The sequence below is a fragment of the Idiotropiscis lumnitzeri genome, chromosome 21, assembly GCF_059441095.1.
Source record: "Idiotropiscis lumnitzeri isolate Australia: NSW breed Sydney's pygmy pipehorse chromosome 21, RoL_Ilum_1.0, whole genome shotgun sequence".
Lineage (NCBI taxonomy): Eukaryota > Metazoa > Chordata > Actinopteri > Syngnathiformes > Syngnathidae > Idiotropiscis > Idiotropiscis lumnitzeri.
In genome coordinates this window covers 3,737,642-3,760,171 of record NC_142411.1, presented here as the reverse complement: position 1 = coordinate 3,760,171, position 22,530 = coordinate 3,737,642, and the positions used below count along the sequence as shown (strand labels likewise).

At 44.1% G+C, this 22,530-nt stretch overlaps 1 protein-coding gene across 1 annotated transcript; it reads left to right on the top strand.

Moving 5' to 3' along the window:
* The first annotated feature begins 5,551 nt into the window (after positions 1-5,551).
* bmf2 (BCL2 modifying factor 2) lies at positions 5,552-15,784 on the top strand. The gene is made up of 4 exons (XM_088286431.1): positions 5,552-5,648; positions 8,204-8,437; positions 10,062-10,285; positions 11,782-15,784. Exons 2-4 carry the CDS (start codon positions 8,227-8,229, stop codon positions 11,896-11,898), a joined length of 552 nt encoding a protein of 183 aa, XP_088142557.1. The 5' UTR covers positions 5,552-5,648; positions 8,204-8,226; the 3' UTR covers positions 11,899-15,784.
* Positions 15,785-22,530: the final 6,746 nt, after the last annotated feature.

The following is a 22,530-nucleotide window of genomic DNA, read 5'->3' as shown; positions in this document are numbered from 1 at the left end:
AATTAGTCTCGGAGCTGCTGAGCAAGTCCATTTGTCGAAAGCAACGAAAGCGTGTTTCGATTTGTACACGTGCCAGCTTTTATATGACAGTTGTGTAGGTAGCAAAAGTTAAACAAAGCTGGCTTTTTATTTTGCCTCGGTGCCGATTGAAGGGTAAATAGAGTCCTAATTAATTGGGTGTAAAAATATGAAACAATAGCAACGGCGCGGGCATAATAAACAACTATGCACGAGCGCAAATAGCTTGTGACACCGACTTGGACGGTGTGCAGGTGTCACGGCTCTGACGAGCTGCGAGTGTGACAGATGGTTTGTTTACAAGGCTCAGCCTCTGCTGCTGCGACGGCTTCAACTTTTCATGGACTTTAAATGCATGGCGCCGTCGCCCCCAGCCAAAAGCAGTCAATTCATTTGCACGCCGCACTTTACCCACGACATAACCCGCTTTTTTTTTTTTTTTTTTTTGGGGTGGGGGGGTTACATTTAATTCAAAGTGGTGTCGTGGCACTATGACGGGATGTGCATGTGTGGGTTTCTGTGGACGCTATTCTGTTGGCGGATTCAAATGTGTTACCTTTGGATGAACCCTGAGTGCGCCGCCTTCGTCGGCGGTACCTGTGGTTAAAATCAAGAGGCGCTGACAGGCGAGGCAGACGGAGCATTTCAATCAGCCAAACGAATTTGCGTCGATGTCATGTCATCTCGCGATCAATTCAGGCTTTAATTTTTCTTTTTTAAACAATTTTGGCATAACCAGGATTTAGGCCTACATAAAATAATGCGACAGCAAACAAAAATAAGACAAAAAAAATCTGATTTAAAAAAAATAAAAAAAATTTGTTACTAACGCTGTTGTTTTGTGCTTTTTTTTTTTCCATCACTTGAGCTTTCCGCGTTCAAGTGCCTCGTTGGTGTGGCGTGGATTCAGCAGATAAACTTTAAAACTCTCGATTCAAACATGTAGTTATGTTTAGGAAATATGATAATAGCATTTGAGAGCAGGGACAATGGCTTGCTTTTTTTTCTGTTAGCCCGTCTATGGCGTTCCACATTGTGTTAGCATTAAGTTGCAGACTTTTGTCAAATGAGATTGTTTTTTTATTTTTTTTAACATTCCACCTATCGCATTGTGGCCCCTGCAACTTTTTCCTTGCGATCGTAGGCCAAATAATTCCGAATTTGTCATGCAAGTGTAAGTCTGAGGTTTGACAATGCGCCAGCAGTGTTTGTTTGGGTTTGGGACGCGACAGAAGAGTGAAAAACAAAGCCAGTCTGGACGTCAAGCCTCATTAGGCGACCAAGCCGCGAAGCAAATTGTTTCATTTCAGACACGCAGAGCGCCATCACCCTCGATCAGAAATAGCTCGCTGGTGCCGAGATGAAACAAATAGATAGTAACAAAAATAGTTTTGGAAAAAAAAAAAAAAAAGTGCCGGGACACGTCGAGTGCAAATTGCACGCGCTGGAAGTATCACTTTGGAAGGACGGCGACTCAAAGGCGTCAAAGTAATAAAATGACAGGCAATTACTTCCAGAAAGCGTGAGACTGCAAACTGTGGAGCAATGACAGCATTGGAGAAAAAAAACGTGATTTGCAACGCAAATGCGCTTAACGGCCTGGCGCAACTTGTCTCAACCGTACTGTTAGCGACGAGTCCTTTGCGAATACAAAGTACAATAATGAACTACAATTGAAATTGCCGGAGCTGTTGTTTGGGAACGCTAATTAGTTATTGATAACGAGCACTGTGAGGAAAGCGGAAACAAGCCCATGCGGTGCGCTAATTACTTTTTGAAATGACCCCACCTCTTTAAAACGGGGCTCCGAGTGTGCAATTACCACATCAAACTGCAGCCAAACACGCCGACGCTCTACTGGGATTCTTACCGTTTGTTTTTGGTTGTTTTTTCTCCCCAAGTGGAGGACATTATGTATGATCCTACTTCTTCAAATCATCTTAACTAGAAGCCTCTGGAAAAATAAGCGTTAATTAACTCCTGTTTGAACGCACGCGTTTGCTAACCAAAACAGCAGCACCGACTGTGCTGAATTAAGCGGCGAGGGGCGTTGCGTTTGGTGAGCAACGTCCGCCTGTGGAAGCGAGGACCAGAGTGTCTGTCTGTGTGTGTTAAAAGCAATTGAAAAGCATTTTCACTCACGGATGCAGCACTTCATACGTCGCAGGCTCAACAAACGCAAACATCCCTCCACGTAGTCAAAAAAATTCATGGGCGAAAGAATGTGGCGGCATTTTAAATGTGACAAACCGGTGCTGTTCGCCGATGCTAAGATGTGTGTCCAACACAACTCGATGCAGCTCTGCTTACCTTTTCACAGACATCTTCTTGAAAGTGGCTCTGAATCTTCACCCAGTCCGGTGACATCCCCAAAAAAACGGACAATTGGCCTTCTGGTCGATTTTATTTGGTCTTCACTTGATGTTTATTGTGTCTGCACGACTCCCGCCCATCTCATGAGTAAGTAAACACGGCCCGACTCTATTTGCTGGAATACTGTAATTATCCTCAAAATGACTCCTTAATTTACACCATCTCAAAAGTAACAATGGCAAGGAGGGGATTAAAAAAAAAAAAGTCTTGGCTTGTGCTCATTTGCGAGGCTGCTGCGCTTTCCAAGTAACAATAACATGTGCTAGTAATGAGCCGGCAAGGGCCCGTATCAATATTTTATGGCAGATTATGCAGAATAACTGACACAATGTTAGATTTTTCCCTCTGAACATGCATGGATGGGCAATGTGGTTTGAGCACAAAAACAGTTTGAGAGAGAGAGAGAGGAAAGGTAAGAAAACAACAATTTGGGTGCGGTCCTTTTTTTTTTTTTTTTTCATATTTTGGGAGGAGGATCCGAAATGGGTTGGAGGCTCAGTCAAGTGTTGTTATTTGCTCGATAATAAACAGCAGGTTTGCTGCGAAGAAAAAAAAAAAACATGACAGTGATGGCGTGAAACATAAAAACATCCTGAACGGGCCGCAGCCAAATGCTCCCCTGGGTGACTCGTGTCATCAAACTGTCTCACTTTGCTTCCTCTATACTCGCTAACCTCTTGATTTGTTTCTTTCCTTCCTCTTTCCATTGATGCCGCGCCCCCCCCCACCCCCCCTGACGCTTCTGCCGTAAGGGTCAGCAAGCGCGCACGCCATTTATTGCGCTGTCACTTTGCGTCCGTCTCGTATTGTGTTCGGGGGCCCGCCGGCGCCGCGCTGCTTGTGACTCTTTGTTTGCCGTTCTTTTTATTGATATTAATAACCGCGTGCTAGGTGGGTCGTATTGATTACGTTCGATCGATATTTGGCATTCAGTGCTCCTGATCTTAGAGTGACGAGATTTCAAAATTGAATATTCAACGTGACCAAGCCAATTCAGACCCAACGAGTGTTCTGCCTAAATGGGCTGTCATACAAATTAAAGTGGCAAGTGAACAGCAAAAGAGATAAGTTTAATTGTGGTGCATATTGATCGACAAAATATAGTCCAGCCCAGTTCAGACACAACTAGTGTTAAATGGGCTGGATCATTTAGTATATTAGAGTCTCAAATGAACTGGAAGAGAACTAGTGCTCTACATGAACGGGCTGCCATGGTAATTAAAATGGTGTGTGCATTCAGATTTTACAAACAGCAAATTCTGTTTTGGAGAGCAAAACAAATTCTGGGAAAGTTCAGACCCAACTAGTCAGTGCTATGCATGAGTTGGTTGACAAAACTTAACTCCCACTTGACAGTGTACAAGACATCTATGTTCGCTTTACAGGAACTTTAAATTAATTGCAGGCATACATGAAATAAGAGCCATGCCAATGCTGTTGTTTTATGTACTTATGCAAATGTGTGTATGTTCCTTAAAAAAAAACAACTACGTTCATCTGGTCGTCTCCGTGTTTGTTTTTGCTCCAGCACATGAGTCATGAATAATACTGGCCCCCAAGCAAGCGCGCACGGTGCAATTGTACGGCGCTCGTATCCGTTTGTTGCCTTGACAGCACGAAGGTGGCGGTCCCACCCGTCGCCGGCAATTCGTCGCCGCATTTGCGAGCGGCTTCCAATCAGCTGAGCTGCGAGCGAGTGAGCGAGCGAGTCACGCGTCTGCTCGGGTTTGTATGCGTTTTCCGCCCCTCCACGTGTCGGGCTAGACCGAGCGGGAGGCGGGACCAAAACAAAGCGCCTGATTGGTCCGAGCGCTGTCACCAGCTTTTGGCGGCTAAAGGAGGAACGCGGCTCTTAAAGGGACACGCACTTTGTTTTTATTTTAACCCTATCATAAAAAATAATAATAAAATAAAAAAACGATTGACCTACGTCCGCTTAAACACAAACGGCAGCACTTACAAACTTAATTCTAATGTTTGGTCCATGAAATGTTATTTATTTATTTCCATATGTTTTCTGTATTTTATTTCTTTTTTTTTTTACATTTATTTACTTAACCCTCTTGGTCAAATTTGACCCGCTTTGACATTTGACAGTGTTAAAAAATTCTCTCCCTCTCACTAACTCTTCCTCCCTCTCTCTCTCTCTCTTTCTCTCTGTTTTTTTCTCTCTCTCAATATAAAACAGTATGCTTGAATGATCATGCTTACTAAACATAGCTATACCTGAAAAATCTACCTCAGTACAGTTACAAAGTATTTCTACTTCATTGCTTCCCACCGCTGACAATAAACAAGGCTTACTTGTTTTGGGCATTGTACATTTAAACCCCAAAATGTTCACCTAAACTTAATAAAAATGCACTAGTTTATTGCTAATGGTTGTGAAACGCCATAGACGGGTTAATAGAGATTAGTTTGTTACGATAACCTCTATATAACTGCTACTTTAACACATAAATGTGCAACAAACACCAAACAATGGATATGAATGTTTGCTTTGGTTTTAGTGTTTTTTTTAATGTTTTTGCTTTCAATTGCTTTATGTTGGAATTTTAACTTAATGTATGGCACTTTGTTTCAGCTGTAGTCTTTATTCCGTGATTGATGTTGAATTGCGTTGAGTTGATTAAACATTCTAGCCGTAAACACCAAAATCATCAATCAAAACATAATTGCCCCTTATGCCAGGCCATTAGCTTCATGCTAACATATAATGCGAATGACCACTTGTGGGCTAATGTAATTTAGCATAGATGTTTGGGTAACCATTCATCCTCATACAACTGCCACTTGCGTACAGTAATACAGATATTACCGAGTGGTTTTTGTTGCACATGATTTTTTGGGAATAATTTAGCTAAGATGACTATTTTTTTGCAGGTCAAAAAGCACGTTATTTCCGCGTTGTATAATTCCCTTAAAAGGCACGAAACGAAAGGAAAGAATCTATCTGAGGGTGCTGATCATGTATGATGTGTTTTTCGAAAACACTGCCCTCGCCCCGCCCCCCCCCCCGTCCCCTCTATTTTCCTCCCTCCCTCCACCCTCCATAAGCTGGAAGGGGTGTGCTTTCCAAGCAAGGCGGGCGGAGTCTCCACGAGACTCGGGCAAAACACGAACCGCACACTGCCTCTCGTCAAACGCACCGAAAGCGAGCTTCGGATCTAACGCGAGTCTGTTCGGGGGACGAAAAAAAAACCCAAGCCGATTTGTCAAGATAGCACCCATTGGAACGAAAAGCGATTTTATTGGGGGTGAGTTTTTTTGTTGTTGTTTGTTTTTATCTCCACTTTCTCGTTTGCTCGTCTGGGAACGGCAAGGCTGGTGGGCATGCCCGGGCAAAGACTCGGCAGGGGGACCGAGGTGGACTCACCCGGAGTCATTGAGAGCTTTAGTGGGCTTTTGAAATAATCTTGTGGTTTTATTGCAAATTAATGACTTTTAATTTTGCCGGGTCACGTCGACCAAAACCCCCCCACGCACCCCTTATCACCCCCTTCTTGTTTTTGTCATTTAAAAGTTGTCAAGTGTCATTTATCACCTTTCGTCTAGTTTGTAGTCCCGTGAGGACACTTTGATGCGAGCTAGTTTTTAATAGTTGGACATATTTGTATTTTTTTTTCGTCCATGTAACTATTCGGGGAACGTAACGAAAAAGTATCAAAATGGCGAGACATGCTTAAAGTTGTTTTCCAGTCGCTAATGAGTCCGACCTGCTTGATTATTTTTCGTTCACCATGTTTGGTATTTGTATTTAAACCGTAATAGAGTAGAAAATATGTTGTTAAGAGTCTTTATTGGAGGGGGGGGGGGGCGACGCTCAACCCCGGCTGGGGCTCCCTGAACGCGGCTTAAGACTCCGCGTACGACCGGTAGAGCTCCGGTGCCCACTTATGAACCACTTCAACCTGACCAATAAAGTGCATGGATGAATCGTGATCGTCTATTAGGCTGCACAAATGTGGTCACGTCAGCCGTCCTCAACGCAGACTCCGATCACTCGTTATGTGATCAGTGTTATGTGTCCTCCTGTTGTTTTATGCAGCGGGGCTTGAAGCGTGCATGGAGGAGAGCCCAGTGCGCAGATGGAGCAGCAGAGGGAGACACTCGATGCTTCATCTTTGTGGTGGCTGGCAGGCCTGCACCCCCCACTAAGCCCCCCCCCGGCCCCTTGTGGGGGGCATGCATGGCCAAGCTTGTGAGTTGTGATGATGCTCATTATGCGTCTGACACCATGGGACATCCAGATTGCGTTCAGCATCGGGTTGGTGTGTGTCAAACTTTCTGGATGCACTCTTGGCTTGATTAGCGTCACGGATTGGTCCTGCAATAAGCAGCTTCTTGAACATGCATAATCAGTCATTGCTGTTCGTTCTTTGACTTGATATGGTCAACAGCGATGAGTACACCGGCCGCTCTCGTTTCCAACATAATAGCAGTGTATCCAGTTTCAGCAGCCTCCGTCTTTATCGGTCAGCCGAGCCCCGTTTGTCTGCACTTGCACAACAAAAAGAGACACAAGACCAAAGAAAAAAAAACAGAAAACAAATAGTGCCAGATAAAGACATTGTGGGTAGATGGCGGCGCGTTGCCAGAGAGGAACGAGAAACGCTTGCACATTTATGGAGTGAGAGTCATTATCTCGCTTATGAAACGGCTGCGGCGGCAGCGGCGTGACTCACACGGCACAACTTTGGTTTCACCCGCACCCGCTGCCGTTTTGTACGCCTGCCAACCCGCGAGCGGCCCGTCGGTGAGTGCGAGGCGGAGCGAGTCGAGGGGAAACGAGGCTTGCTGTTGTTGTTGTTGTTGTCTTGCAGCTGCCGCATGCATGAGGAAGCTAATCCAGTCTGCGCTCAGGTGCGTCTTCTTACGGCAGACCGTGAAGAGTTGCTGGGTCATTTGTGGGAAGTTTGAAATTGAAATAATCCCTTTCAGGATCAGACTTTCATTTAAAAAAAAAAATGTGGGCGTGAAATTGGGAAATGTGTGTACGGAAAAAAATAAGTTAACTTCTTGTTTGGTGAACTGTACCATATCTAGATTGAAAAAAAAAAAAAGAATCCAGGTCAGGACAGATTCTCATTTGCAATGAAGACTGCACGACTTTTCAATTTGGGACTTTGGGAACGAAAAAGTTTCATAAAACCGCTCATATGGAGAACGTGGGTGGTGATTTGCAAGATAAGGCGGTGGTCTTGTCAAGTGGTCTCAATATGTTCATTTTGTTCTGAGCAACCAGGACAGCCCCACAAAATGGCCGCCGGTGTCTTAGTCAACCTCGCTTCCGGGTTGCCCACCCTCGGAATTGTGCGCTTCCTCTGCAAAGAGAGCAAAAAAAAAAAAAAAAAGGGCACCTGTGTGGATGTTTTGGCTGGCGCTGAAATGGCCGCTTGGCACGTCGCTCGGCGTGCGAAATCTGCCCGCTTCTGGCCACCCACCGCATCCGCCCACGCAGGGTCTTTCCATACATTCCTCGACACGGACGGCAGCGTCGGGAAAAGGGGATGAGCAAGATATGAATCCACGCTAAGCCGCGTGCCTTCTTGTTTGTGTTTTAGAGTTACCTCACAGAAGCGTAAGCCTCTTAGCAGGCATTACGGTGACTAATGATTTATTACCATTTATTGTTGACACACTGAGATCATTTTCCATCTGCCGGCGGGCCAAAGTTTCCGCTGATAACACGCGATAGTTTTCATTTCCTTTTTTCTGTTTCCCCTCAAAACAAATCACACTCGTAACACGCTTTGGAAAAAGCTTTGTCACACTTGGTTAACGTTCCCGCGCCGTGTCGCCTCGTCCGCAGGGAGCTTCCCGCTGAGGCGTCCGATGGACGATGAGGAGGAGGACACATCGCGGCCCACCTCGCAGCCCTGGGGAACACCTTGCAGGGACCTCAAGTACGAAGAGCGAGCCACAAGGATCCAATCTCGCCGGACCCCCGGCGCACTTGCGCTCGTCCCGCGCGTCCACGACAACAACAACAGCATCGGCGCACTGGCGTGCGGCTTGCAAATGCAGCATCGCGTGCCCTTTCACGGTAAGAAGGGGCGACTGCTGGAAAGTTAAACACCATTGAGCGGACTATCGTAAGAAAAAAATTTTTTTTTAAAATATATATATATATATATTTTTTTTTTTGCATTTTTTAAATTTATTTATTTATTTATCTATTTGTTATTAGATTTATTTATTTATTTTTGAATTATTATAATTATTTTTTTTTTTATCATTGGACAATTGATCAGTTATAACTGGCCACCCGCCTCATGCAGACAAAGTGAAGGATTTTCTTGGCAAATATTTGCAATTGAACCTAATTATGGCGTTTTAAATGGATTAAAATGAACTCAGGTGTGCGTTTTTTTTTCTCGGCACGTTTCAAAATTGTTTTGGCGATTCCACTTTTATTCCGTCCCATTTGGCATACAAGAGAGTTTTGTTTATTTATTTTGTTTCTTTCCACACTTGTATGACAATTAAGAATGTCAAATAAAATAAATAAAAAAAAAAAACACAAAATTATTTGACAGTTAAAAATGTCAAATAAAATTAAAAAAATATATATATATTTTACAGTTAAGAATGTCAAATAAAATTATTAGGTTTTTTTTTCCCCGAAAAAAAAAAATGCTTTAACCGTTAATAAATATGACATGAACATGAGCATTTAACCCTGGATTTTATATTTCATTCTTTCCAATGAGATACTTTTTTTTAAGACTTACACTCAATTCACAAATAATCCAATTTTGACAAATATTGCGTAAATAAAAAAAAAAAGGTTGTGGACTTGATGACCTGCCTCTTTCCATCCGTTAATTGCCTTTGTGTCATGTAATGAAAGTGCGCCTGGCGTGGATGCATGTAGCGTATACACAAAGGTGCACTTAACCACACAAATAAATCCACTCGTTGAACTTCTGTATTGTTTTACGACCTGCTAATCAAATCTGTGTGACATCACCCTAAGTGAATTGCGTTGCGAGCGGCGGCGGCTGCGCGTTTTGTTTGTTGACTCAGCGTCACGGCGCGGACGCCATTGTTTCAGGTTGTCTGGCCATCGTTCGCCCTGTCGCTCGCCGTAATCTAAACCAGTAATGGATGTCATACCCTTGGCTGCGTCCCAATTTCACGCACACACACAAGGAGGCATTAAGCACATGACATGAAGGAAAGAAAAAGAAAAAAAAAACTCAAAATTCCCATGGAGGGGCATGAATGCAGAAAGACGTGCTGGAGGCAACGGGTAAACTCGGTGACATCGCCCGCGGAAAGAAAGCAAGTTCACCGAGGCGTTAATGAGATGTTTTTCTCTCCCTCTTTTCTTGTGCGAGACTCGTTGTCCTCAAGTGAGGTCGATTGTTTGCCATCCACAAAAGGATTTGGAAAAACCTGTTCCGGAAAGCATCGTGCAGTACGAATACGATATTTGTTCTGTGACTAAGAATTTCCACAACGCAATTTACTTGTAATTGAATACATTTTCCCGTTGATGACACGTCCCAAAACAAGTTTGATGTTTTTAATAAAGAAAAACAACACTGAAGTGTGAAATACAAAAAAAAAAAAAAAAAATCACAAAAAACAAACAAACTGCTTTTATTTAGCCAACATTTATATTTTGAAATGTTTGAGTAAACCGCCCGATGCTTCCTTCCTAGGCAACGCCGCCTTGCGCTGGCACTTCCCCGCGCGCTTTGAGCCCCTGGAGGACCGGGGAGCGAGGCGAACCGCCGCGGCAGACCAAGAGAGGCGGCGGCGGGAGGAGGACGACAGGATGGCGGAGAGGCCCGGCCAGCAGGAGGCGGCGGTGAGCGTGGAGACGCAAATCGGGCAGAAACTGCGGGAAATCGGAGACAAGTTTCAGCAGGATCACATCGATGTGGTAAGCCAGTAAACAGCCATACGCTTTTTATTTAAATATGAGTCTTCCACGTTCTACACTTAAAAAAAAAAAAGGGTGGTGTTCCACAAGTGTCATTCTTAGGCCCACTCACCATGAATGTCAATCAAACTTATTTACAATAATTGACGTTGGATTGATACCAGTAATACGGTTTCACGAGGGCATTCCTTACTTACAAAGAGGCACGCTGTTCTGTGGCGACATTGCCACAAACCGGACCTGGCTGCGCATAAACCTCGATTGTATCTGTGTTTACACTAATGATGGGGCGGAGATGTTCTGAATCCATGTCGGCCCCAGATAAGTGAGTCACTTGATCAGAAAGTTGGTTAATAAGTGTCTCTTATCTGTCCCGTTGACAACAAGGCGTGGTTACGCCCAAAAAGAAGGGGGGGGGGGCTTGTTTGGAGAAAAATGGAGACAAAGGTTGAGAAAGCAAAGCTCGATCGTCTTTCTTTGTGAGTTTTTCTGCGACCATCTAAAAATAACCTCCGGCTCATGGACGCGGTCAGCAAGATGACGACGACCCGCGCTTCGACAATCGCTCACTTGTCCTGCCTCTTCGAGCGCGCGCGTCCACGCCGCCGCAGTTAAGAGCTCGCGTTGTCTCGCTCGGCTGCAGCGGGCCTCGCTAACGGGCTCTTCCCGCGCGCACGATCAACTTGGGGGTTTGCGGTTTTTTTTCAGTTTGTGTTTGATTTTTTTTTTTGTTTTTATTATCTAAAAGTATTTCTGCTGTAGATCGAGGACGATAAAAAAATCCTCGATAGCGACTTGCTGCAACGGGCCACAAATGGCCCCCGGGCCCTACTTTGGACACCCCTGATTTCGACTACGATGAGCTTTTGGTGACGATTGTTTAAATAAGCTCAGCGGAGTCGAATCGAGGCAATTAAGGACAATTAATGTTCCATTTAAGAAGCGCCGGCTCAACTCGGCTCGTGCGTCAAATAGCCCGTAGCGGGCTGCTTGATGTTCGCAAGCGAAGAGAGCGCTCGCTTACGCAACCGGGGTGCAACATTTGGAGCCGAGTGAGAGCAGAGCAGTCAAAAAAAAAAAAAAAGCCAGGCGGCGACCGGAGCCTCCTTGGTGTCGTCTGCGGCCCGGCAAACATGTTGTTCGAAAACGAGGAAGAGAATCGTCTTGGGGGGGAGTCTTTGAAAATTTGCTTCATTAAACCTTCCAGAAACTCTGAAAATTCTGACTTTAGACGGGATGCGCACAGATTGCATTCAACTCTTTATACTGGTTTTGTAAAACGCTTTAGATGAAAATGCATCACAACTGTCTGTACAAAAATTTGGGAGTGAATTTCGTAGAAAAGTGAGGTTGCCAGCGTTTTCGCAACGTCAAGGAACCAGAGCAACTGGTTCCAGCGCACATCGGAGAACGCAAACATGACACATCATTTGTTTTTCCAGGCAAAACCGTTTTTTTTTTTTTAACCCCCCAATTTTTTTTTTGTCTCCTCACAGTTCCTGAGGCACCAGCGACAAAACCTGCCCGCCTGGATGCGCCTCACCATGGCCCTGTTTGGCTTCCTCTTCCCGAGGCCGCCTCCCGTCCCTCGACTGAGGGGAGAGCACAGATGAAGGGCCCTCTTCCGCCCTCAGCCTCCGTTGACCCCCGACCCAATCCGAGTCCCGACCACTTTGTTTCTCTCCTCACTGTCACGGGACCAGACTTTTTCGAGATGGCACTGTAAGATGGAACACGGGTTTCTGATTTTTGCTTTTTTTTGTGAAGAAGAGATACAGGAGGAAGAAAAAAAAAAAGAAAACTCTGGTCGCCGCTGGTCGGAGGCTGATGGCATTTTTTTTTTTTTTGTTTGTTTTTTCACCCCTCATATTTCCCCTCATCCCCTTTTTTCTTGTTCAAGAAGAAGCCATTGAGTTTGAAGAGATATTTTGGAAATACGACTTGTTAGATGACCTATTTTGTACAGCTCTTTTCATTTTTGTTCTCGGAAGTGAACTCTCATCATCGGCCCCCGGGAATGCCTTACGATTTCTGTCCCACCACTGCATCGAGGAACGCGACAAAAAGTGTGGACGGGGAAAAAAACACGCCGCCACACTTGTTGTTTTTGATTTTTATTTTTTATTTTTTTGCTTTACTCCTCACATCCAAGCCCTCGGCTTCTCTTTTTGGACTCTTTTCCACACTCGGCTCATCACTGCTGTCGTCCGCCGTCCGCCTACTTGAAGTTCCGTTTGCGTTTACGACGTCGAGGCGGACATTTTGCGAGTGGGCGAGCGCGCAGTCAGGGAAACATGGAAACAATCAAGACCACCGGGACGCTTTTGCTTCCCAAACTTCTCGGGACAATCTTTTTTTTTGGGGGGGGGCGATGAGCAATATTCCGAAAACAAAAACCGACATCGCTTGAAACGGGGCACACGCATACCGATGACCGACTTTGACAACGGTAGTACCACGACTGCCCTGCGAGAGGCGCATCTGAACTGCTGAAAAATATAGCATAATAGTCGAAGAAGAAGAAACTATTAGCATTTATGCTAATGCTAGATTACGGTTGCAAACTACGATTGTCGCCCGAACCGATTTGCAAACTTCGTAAACAGCGTCCAACTTTACGATTGTTGCCGATCGGGAAAGGACAAATCGCGCTCAACACCACAGGATAATCGCTCAGGATAATCGCTCAGAAACGTCTGACAATCAGGCAATGGTTACTTTAATTGCAAAAAAATGCTCAAAAGACGCCGATTAATCGGTAAATGTGGACCTCGTTTTATCCGATATTCTCCTGATCGCTGTTTTGAGTTCACGTCACGCAGTTTGTTATACGACAATTCGAGCGATTTCTTTCACACCGCTGGCGTTGCGGCAGATTTTTTTTTTTGTACAGTCGGTGAGCCGATTTGACGACTAAGGATGGGCATGATAACCCGTTGTTGAGGATTCGCGCACACTACCTCGCAACTAGCCAAGTTGGGCTACGTCCACTGCTGGATTTTTTTGGACGACTGCAGCTCCAGAAATGTTTTAGCCATCTACTGTTTGCGTCAAACTTTCCCTGTTTTGGCTCTTCAGTGGCCACTTGTAATTATTTCATGATTTCAATTATACAATTTGGCTAAAATGATTGTCTCGACGCAACACTTCCAAATTTGAGCATTTTTTCGTTTTCGTCCAGATTTGTATTATTAATCCAATTTTTGGGGGGGGAGACAAGGAAGCAGCTTTATTTAACATTAGTTCCCGGAAAAGGCGTTTCTTGTCGTACCGCAACTGCTGAAAGGGAACAAAGAAAAAAAGTTGATGCTATTCTCAAGGAAATGTGGTCGTCAGTGCCCATCCCTAATCGACGCAACAAGTTGGATGTATTCTTTCGCTCTCCTGTTGAACGTTCAAAGACACTGATACATTTTTATATATATTTTTTTTTGCTTTATATTTCTCCTGTTGCTTTTTTTTTTTTTTTTTATGTCGGATACACGAAACCTTTTACGTTTCGTCCACCGACATCCGCGCCGTTTGTTTCCTGCAAACACCGAACGCTGAGCCAATTCGGACTTCACGCTCTCTTCCCCGTTAGCCTAGCTTACGAACTTCATTTTGTTAATTTATTTCCTTATTTATTTTTCGGTGTATATTTGCTAGCGTCCAAACGCTAGCTGGGTGTTGTTGTACAGTCGTACTTGTCGTGGTTGATGTGCATTGAGCCGTGCGCCGGAGGCGGGGCCAGTGTGGCCAGGCGGGACTCAAGCGGGGGATGGGCAACCCATCCGGGCGCCCTTTTCCAATTTCTTTTTAGAAATTCCTCACCGGGCTTTATAAAATTGGTCACTGAGACCACTTCTTTATGGTAATATTTCGACTTCATTCTCTTATCACGATTTGATGTTTTTTTTTATCTTGTTCTTGCAATAATGCGACTCCATTCTCATAAAATTCAAAAATGTTCCCCTGATTTTGAGTGTACATTTTGGTTTTCAAAAAATGTTCCTCGTTTTCTTTTAAATTTAGAATATTACAACTTTATTGCTGTAATTGTAACTTTTAATAATTTGACTTTTTGTTGTCTTAATATGGGTTCATTTTTTTTCAATTAAAAAAACAGTAACAAAAGGTTATTACAACTGTATTACATAAAAAAAAAAATTGGCTCTTTTTCGACCCACCTCTCACACTTTTGATTTATTTTCAAATAGTGTGAGGAAAAAAAATGAGAATCAAAGTCGAAATGTTATGAAATTGGAGCCGTGTCAAAGTTTTGGGCCCCCTGTGTCGCAGGATGCCCCCCACCCCCCTCGCCCCCCAGCCCCAAACTAAAGCCATGTGCCTGGTCGCGGCAACTCAACGGACAATCAAAATGTACGAAAACGTGCCTTGTGAGGAACACAACCGCCAGCGTCGCCGCCGCCGCCGTCGGATTGGCGGCGGCGCGCTCGCCCACGAGGCACGGGGCGACTTTTTTGCGCCACACTTTTTGACTGTTTGCTCTCAACATGCACTGTACAAACAAACAAACAAATGTTGTTGTTGTTTTTTCTACTTCCGTGCGGAACTTCCTACTCTCATTTTTTTGAATTATTATTATTTTGTATTTTTTTTTTTTTTTTTTGTAACACGCTGGACGAGGAGGAATGAGTCACCACCGGTGCCCAGTATTATCACATACTCTTCTTTAAGTTGAGCCTTTAGTGTCTTCTTTTAATACCACGACGGGAGAAGGAGTGCATCAAAACTGCTGTCAAGTGCTGTGATTTTGTTTTGTTTTTTTTTGTTATTTTATACAAGTCAGATCAGAATTTGACACAATTTGTATTGAGGGTTTTTCAATTTTTCTAACCGAAAAAGAGCAAACGGAACCAGTCGGATGCTCTTTTGGTTTTTTCTACAAAGGCTTCTTTCAATGTTGTGGCTTTTTTTTTTTAAATATATGAAAACAATTTTTGGATAAGTCTACTGTGTCACTCTCAGTTCAAGGGCTTTTTTTCAATCGATGTAAATGGAGTAAAAAAAAAATGCATGTCTGACATTCCTGATTATAAGAAGAAGAAAAAAAACAATCCGTATCTTAAAGGGTTTCATGAATGTAATTTAATGGAGTGGGAAAGATCATGTGATCTCTGTCCATACATGAACTGAACAGTGGAGCTTTATTTTTTTTTTTTTAAAGTTTTTTTCTGGCTTGTTTTTTTTTTTTGGGTGGGCGTTCCAAAGTGGTCTCAATGATTTCACAGTGTCCGACATTTTATTTTTATTTTTTGCGAGGCCCAGTCCAGATGTAGCAGTTTGTTGTTCCCTTGAAGCGTCGGCTGGCGTGTCGTCTCGCTCCGGGAAGAGGACGTCGGTTGGGATTTTGTTTTCTAGTGCAATACGCTGTACATAAGAGCTTGGCTCTGCGAAATCTTACAATCTCTTCATTTCTTCTGTTGTTCAATGGGTACTTTTTGCTGTTTTGTTTTGTTTTGTTTTTTTTTTATTAAAACTTTATGGACAACTGAACGTTGAGTCTCTGTGTTTTTTCTTGTTTGAACTTGTTACTGTAATATTTTTTTTCCCCCAGAAAAATACTGCTGCTGGCATACTTGCTTTAGAGTGCCTCATTGTCTGCCATAAGTGCGCGCATCACGTTGAGAAAGAAAAAAAAAAATACAAAAAATAAGTCCATCCTCACTGCCAGTGTAAACTGTGGCCCTTTTAGAGTGCCCTTATTGTTCCCTTTCATTTTTCCAGGGTGTAACACTCGTATTTGATTGACAATTGAGAGGGGCGTGGTTTCAACGTGTTCAACAGACACGCCCTTAGTGTTCAAAAGCGCAGAGAACAACTTGATTATTCATGATTGTATTTCCTTGGTGATTTTAAGTTCGCAACACTCTTTTCCTTGGCGTGACAAATTTACACGACATTTATTTTCACTTTGCAGGGATTTTAATAGCTTCACGGCTCATCGCACAATGCTAACATATCCGCAAAGTGAGCTTTGGACCCCACAATGAAGCTCCTGTGAGTCTCGGCCTGCAGCTGAAGAGAAAGCCTCGTCCCATGAGATCACTGCTAAATGCACACAAGTATGCATTTGTATGTGTGTGTGTGGGGGTGCGTGTGTGTGTGTGTGTGTGTGTGTGCGCGCGTGTGTGTGTGTGTGTGTCCTGAGGGAGAAAAAAACTGGTGGGCTGTATTGAGGTTGTGCTTGGCTCAGCGCTTTTTCACACAGGGCCTCAACAAAGGCGTGTGTGTTCTCCAGGCCCGTCCACTCTTGGGGGAGACGCCCTCGTGATAGGCCGCTGCCTATCTCCTCCACTCCTGCTCCTTTTTTGTTGTTGTTGTCGAATGTAGGTTGCTTTCAGTGGCCCCAAGTCGTGTCGTGTTGTGTTGTGTTGTGTTGGTCCGTAACCTGACAGGTGTGCGTGTGTGTGTGTGCACGCGTGGCAAGTGATGACATTTCAATGATTCCCTTGGAGGGAGGGAAACAAAAAAAAAACAGTCACCTAGTTGGCAAAGAGCCTTTTTCTCCCAGATGCTCTTATTTTGTCCTCATAATCAAAATGTACACCCCCCCCCCAAAAAAAAGAAAACAAAATAATATGAATGAGAAAAGTACTCTTTTTTTCCACGTGAATGGAGGACAACATGTCATGGAAAAGTGGAAGCGATGATGTGCACTTTGTCCCCGTAAATCCACGAGGTGCATCCTGACAGGATGTGAACCAAAAACATTTTGCTGGAAAAGCTTCACTTCTTGTCTTCCTTTACTACGAGATTACACATCACACACATTGGGAAATAACACTTTTAAAACAACAAAAATAAAGTGACGTCACTGACTACGCGCTTAAACCTGAAATATTGTTACACTCCAGTCCTGTAGGTGGCGATAATGCCCAAAACTGCTGTTGGCGACGCTTTACTGTGCCGGGAAAAATAAGTCTGACGTCATCGATTAACGACCTCAATTCGATTTAACTTTTTTTTTTTTTTTTAACTTTATTAATCGACCACAAAAAAAATCTGAGCTGTTCAATCACTCACAGGAGGCGTTATTGTTGGAGCGAGTACAGCGTTGTGAGAAAATTACGTCGTTCTTAAATGCGTCATTCAGCAGCCCAACAAATGAGGACTTGGTAAGCTAAAGTTAGCATGTTTTCCTACTTTATTTGACTTCTGGTGTCCATGAACCGAACTGATTAATGATGAAATATGTTTATATCCTGGAAGTGTGAAATGCGACCTGAGTTCTCGTGGGAATGCGCTAACTGAGTGAGCGGTCGGCGAAACGAGAGGTCGCCCTGACGTAAAATCGCGCTTCAATGGGAACATAAATTTGATTGCGTCACACATGGCGCACACTGAATGGTTTTATATTTTATGGCGCCGCTTCTGAGCAGGAGAAATATGACAGAGAGATTATCTGGATGTGCATGTTTCCATTTCATGGTCTTGTTACTAGCAAGACCGCATAAAGTGAAGTTGGTGAAGTTTGTATATTTTAACATACACGTTGATAGTTTTGCGAGTGTTGTGACAGGTGAGAGTCGAAGCAGGAACGAACAAAATGGTCGACTCGGGGCAAAATACTAAATCTTTGCTTGTTAGCATTGGAGCTTTGTCTACTTCTCTAATTAATGTGCGCCAACATGCACGATTGCTTTGATTTGATTTATAAAGCTCATCATTCCACAGCGCTACACGGCAATTAGCGTAATTTGAATCTTCATGCACACCTCGCTCGACATGTTGTGTCACCACTGGGCTCTTATGTCATCGCTTCCCGCGTGACCCAACCTGAAGAACGAGGAACGTCGTCGTCACCGTCACGAGATAGACTCTCGTAAATAAATAACCTGACTAACCCGTCTGGATAAGTAGACTGTGCATGCAATAACACATTTAGCACGATAGTGGATTCCTAATTCATTACTGCTAGCCAACCTCATTACACGCAGCGCACGTGATTGGTCAGATAGGATATTCGAATATAATTATTCGAATATTATTATAATATAAATTGATCTATTTCATGGGAAGAGGAAAAAAATAATTCCACATGAAATCACAATCGCAATCTTGAGGAAGATAAATGTCAATTCAAGACTTTTGAAAATGGTTCAGCCCAATTAAGCACAGAGCACTTTTTTGTGCCATCCCTGACTGCCAAACGTGTTTCGTCTCTCAAATGTTTTGTGTTTGTGATCGCTGACTATTCTCGCCCCCATTGACCCGTTGGGGCGCTCATGTGTCATCGGCGCTCCCGTCCAGTTGCCGCCCTCGTAGCCACGCAGAAGGGGGGGGGGGGCAGAGGCATTGTTTGATATGTTAACACAGCCATCCCGCTACGCTAAAAATAGCCCCCGTGCTCGATTCTGTACCAGCAGCCGGCTCGGCCAAAAACAATATTTGGACATGGCAGCAGATGTCCGCAAACAAGCGCGGGAGGATGAGGCCTTGCCGGGGGGGGTGGGGGGGCACTTTATGGGGGCTCCATAAGAGAAAAACATGGAGGGAGAGCATGCGAGATTTATAGGAGTCTAGGAGGGGAGAGTTCATACTAGCTGGCTTTTATGTGTCTGCCAGCATTTACGGCATCTTTTCTGTCTGTGCATTTTTATGCGACGGCTGGTGAAATGGCGACAAGAAAAACCCAAACAGCAAATTTGTTTTCGCAAAAGGAATTCTTGTCTTTGTGTTCTGTCCGCAGACAGCGCAAAAGGCTCCATTTCATTTACAATAAATACAACAAAAAAAAAATAACCTGCCGATTAATCGGACACGCCCTAAATAAAAGATGTATATTCAAATGAAAACATTTTTGTCTTTAGAATTTCTTAAATTCCCATTGGTACAAATGGAAAAAAAAAAAAAAATCACAAGACAATGTGACGTCAAATCGCCCCCCCTCCCAAAAAAAAAAGCTTGTTTTTGAGGTCGTCAGCAAACGGAACCGGCTCAACCGGTCAGGGGAGCGCTCAAAGATGTCGACCAATTTGCTTTGTTACTCGAGCGACGCGCTACTGACACGCTTTTGCCTCACAGCAAACCAGCTTCTTTTTTTTTTTTTTGTTCTTCGATGCACCGCCAGCCTAGAAGGCTTTTGTCCTTTCTCATTTTTGGTGGCACTCACTCAGTAAAAAAAATTCAATTTAAAAAAAAACAAAACAACCATGTTATTCCAGTGCAATATATTAGAAAGTGTAATTTAAATTTTCTATTAAATCATTTAAATGTTCATGAAATAAATCAGATTTATAAAATATTTTTCTCAAGTGATACAATGTCATTCTCTCATCAGATTTCATTAATATTCAAATTTGTTCATGTGGGTCTCCTGGTTCTTTCACCGAAATAATCACACAACGTTCAACATTAGCATAGCTAACAACATTAGCGCCAACACCGCTGAGACAATTGGGAAAAAAAAAAAAAAAGCCAAAAACTGAGTGACTCATCAGACGTGACATTTCAAACTTGAATCTATTTGGACGCGCTTCCCGTACAAACCCACACACTTCTTGTTGTTGTCCCCTTCGCCATCGTGACCGCAACGATTCGGCATGAATCACGCCAGTAAGCGACACTCGAGCGCAATTGGAACGCGGCGAAACGCCGACACGTCCTGTCGGATGACGCCGGCGCGTGCTGATGATGTCATTCGTTGAACGATGCTGGGATAAGCCTTGTAGCACAAGTTTGATTTTCGCAAACGTCGATTTGAATTACTTTCCTTCCAGACAAAACAAATAATAATAAATAAAATCATCTGACACAGGCCCGAAAATTTTTTTTTTCCTGTGGCGGCTGTTCAGATGAAGGCGCTTGGGCACCACCCACCACTGATGGGGGGGTCACCACATTACTTTCCTTAAAGACCTTAAAGACAAATAATTTAGTACAAATATCGAGAATCAAAAACATTGCTTATCTATTTTTCTACGGGTTGCATAAAACTTATTTCATTCATCTCTGTCTTCCTGTCGCGTTCCCCGTTTGCCGCGCGCAAATCTTAACCACTGCCGACCCGGGATTGATTGATGGCGTCTTTAATTGAAGTGAGGAGGGAGACCATTAAAGCTTTCTGGTTGCTCAGCAGAACAGCGAGAGAGAGCGAGTTTGGCCTTAGCCCAACGTGAGTGATGACATCCAGCTGCTCACACACGCGCACACACGCGCACACACGATAATAAAGACACAATGCAGCAGAGCAGCTTGTCGGTTTATCTTATCTTCACAGATGGTGATTTGTTTGAGTGTTTACAGCAATTAATACACTGCGGCCGCAATGCATCACGCCACTAATAGCTGTTTTTCATTTCGTGTTAGCTTGCACGCGTCACAGCTGTAAGGAAGGAGAAACTCTTGGCTGTTTTTTTGTAATTTGCTTTAAGTCTGAAAGTTAAGGAGTGTGTTTGTCATTTATTAAATTGTTACATGAGCGGCGTATGATAAAGGTGGACCAGCCTGGGCGCTTAGCTTTAGCATTTATGCTAGCGCGAATTCAGTGGTGCTTCTTTATACATTGCGGTGATTTAAAAAAAAAAAAAGACCTGTTGTTGTTGCTGTTGCACTTTAAAACAATGTGTTTTTTTTTCCATCCCGCTGGCCAAAAACAAGGGTGGATATCCTGTTTTTCCAGAGCCCACTCGTCCCAAAATAGCGCAGCGGCGTGCCAGGCGAGGTTATCTGCGCTCTTATCGCGGCCCGTATTGTTTGCTAGCAACCTGCTTTGCTAAGCGTTACGCAATAACTTATAACGACACCCCATGTGACACTTATTTCATTTCATAATAACTTGAAAATGTCACTTCCTACAATTTAATTTGATTTTTTTTTGGTGATTTTTATTTTGAAGTCAGTAGCGGAGATTTAAAATATGATTTCCTGTATTGCTGTCGATATCGTTCTTGGTATGGCCGTTGGTTTTTATTTGGCATGGCTCTCAGTTTTTGTCAGTATCTGCGCTAGCTAGCTAGCCATTAGCTCTATTAGCTGCTTTGTAGCGATAAACACAATCTAAAGGCGACAACATGTGCTTACACTTGCACAAGCTGTGTCAACAAAGCACGCACGCACATGCACATGCAGCACATTACTTGGCAAGAATCCCGCACGTGCTTATCAACGCACACATATGTGTGTGTGTGTGTGTGTGTGCGGCGGTATGCGACAAGTAAGCTCATAACGAGCAGCTGCTCGTGTGCACGCCCTAACGCCGTAAGTAAAGCCACGCTCCGCGGATTCCAGGCGTGCGCTCCCACCCTGGCAAAATTGGGACGTTGCATTGTGCACTTGCGCTCCAGGGTCAAGGCGAAAGGTCGTGTCAGGGATGGCAGCGCTGAAATTCCATCCGACTATCGCTCGAGCCCGCGCTGTGTTCAAGGGTGGCTTTCGTGGCGGGATGACCGAGAACTTGATTTGACTCGATGCCGACTTTCGCTGTCTTTGGTTTTGCTTCTCCACAAGTTTTGCCGACTAATTTGGTCTGATGTTTAAAATTTTATCTGATGGTGAAAAAAAAGATGATAAAAAGTGTGTCAGAAAAGTTCCAGGACTGGTGGCACAAAAGATGGGCAGCGCAACTTTACGTTTTCGTGAGGAATTCATGCAAAAGCTTTGACGAAAACCATACTCTGTCGAAGCGTGCGGTGCCTAAACTTGTTCGACTTCATGTCGGGCATTTGCCGCCCTCATAATTGATGTGACGTGCCAAGATTTGTCGCCTCATCTTTATCCTCCACTCAAAAGCTCTGCAGACCTCAAATCCAGAACAGTGCAACGTCGCCATCTACTGGCATCTGTTAGTTGACACACCTGAATTTCATTTCAGGGAAGTTTTCAAATGCGTTAGAGAACGTTCCGAGGAAATCACGATGGCCCATCATGACCCAAATTTCCAACCCGTTGCCTTAATCCGTAACACGTCACCCTACCAGCCAACCCGAACGCTGTCGTTATCAAGTGAAGCAGAAAATCTCGTTTGCTTGAATTATTTTTTTTTCCCTTCCCGCCTTGTGTGCTGTTCGCACCTAGCGCGCCGGCGTCTTTCAAACAGGAACGCCAAGTAACAGGCTTTATTGTGTTTGCCCGTCGACGCCGACAGAGCACACGGAGCAAACACCCACGCGGGCAGACGCCGTCCAAACAGCCCACTGGATCTACTTTTTAGCGACAATGTGAACAGCGGCCACTTGAATGTTAGCAGCAGCTAACGGGCTCTCGCCGCACTCGGCTGAGGGCGGGGGGGCGACGGGTCA

Excerpts from the sequence above, each read along its gene's own strand:
- bmf2 (XM_088286431.1), top strand. The coding sequence starts at position 8,227 with ATGGACGATGAGGAGGAGGACACATCGCGGCCCACCTCGCAGCCCTGG. Across the intron at positions 8,438-10,061 it reads GCATCGCGTGCCCTTTCACG|GCAACGCCGCCTTGCGCTGG; the intron begins GTAAGAAGGGGC and ends CTTCCTTCCTAG. Across the intron at positions 10,286-11,781 it reads AGCAGGATCACATCGATGTG|TTCCTGAGGCACCAGCGACA; the intron begins GTAAGCCAGTAA and ends GTCTCCTCACAG.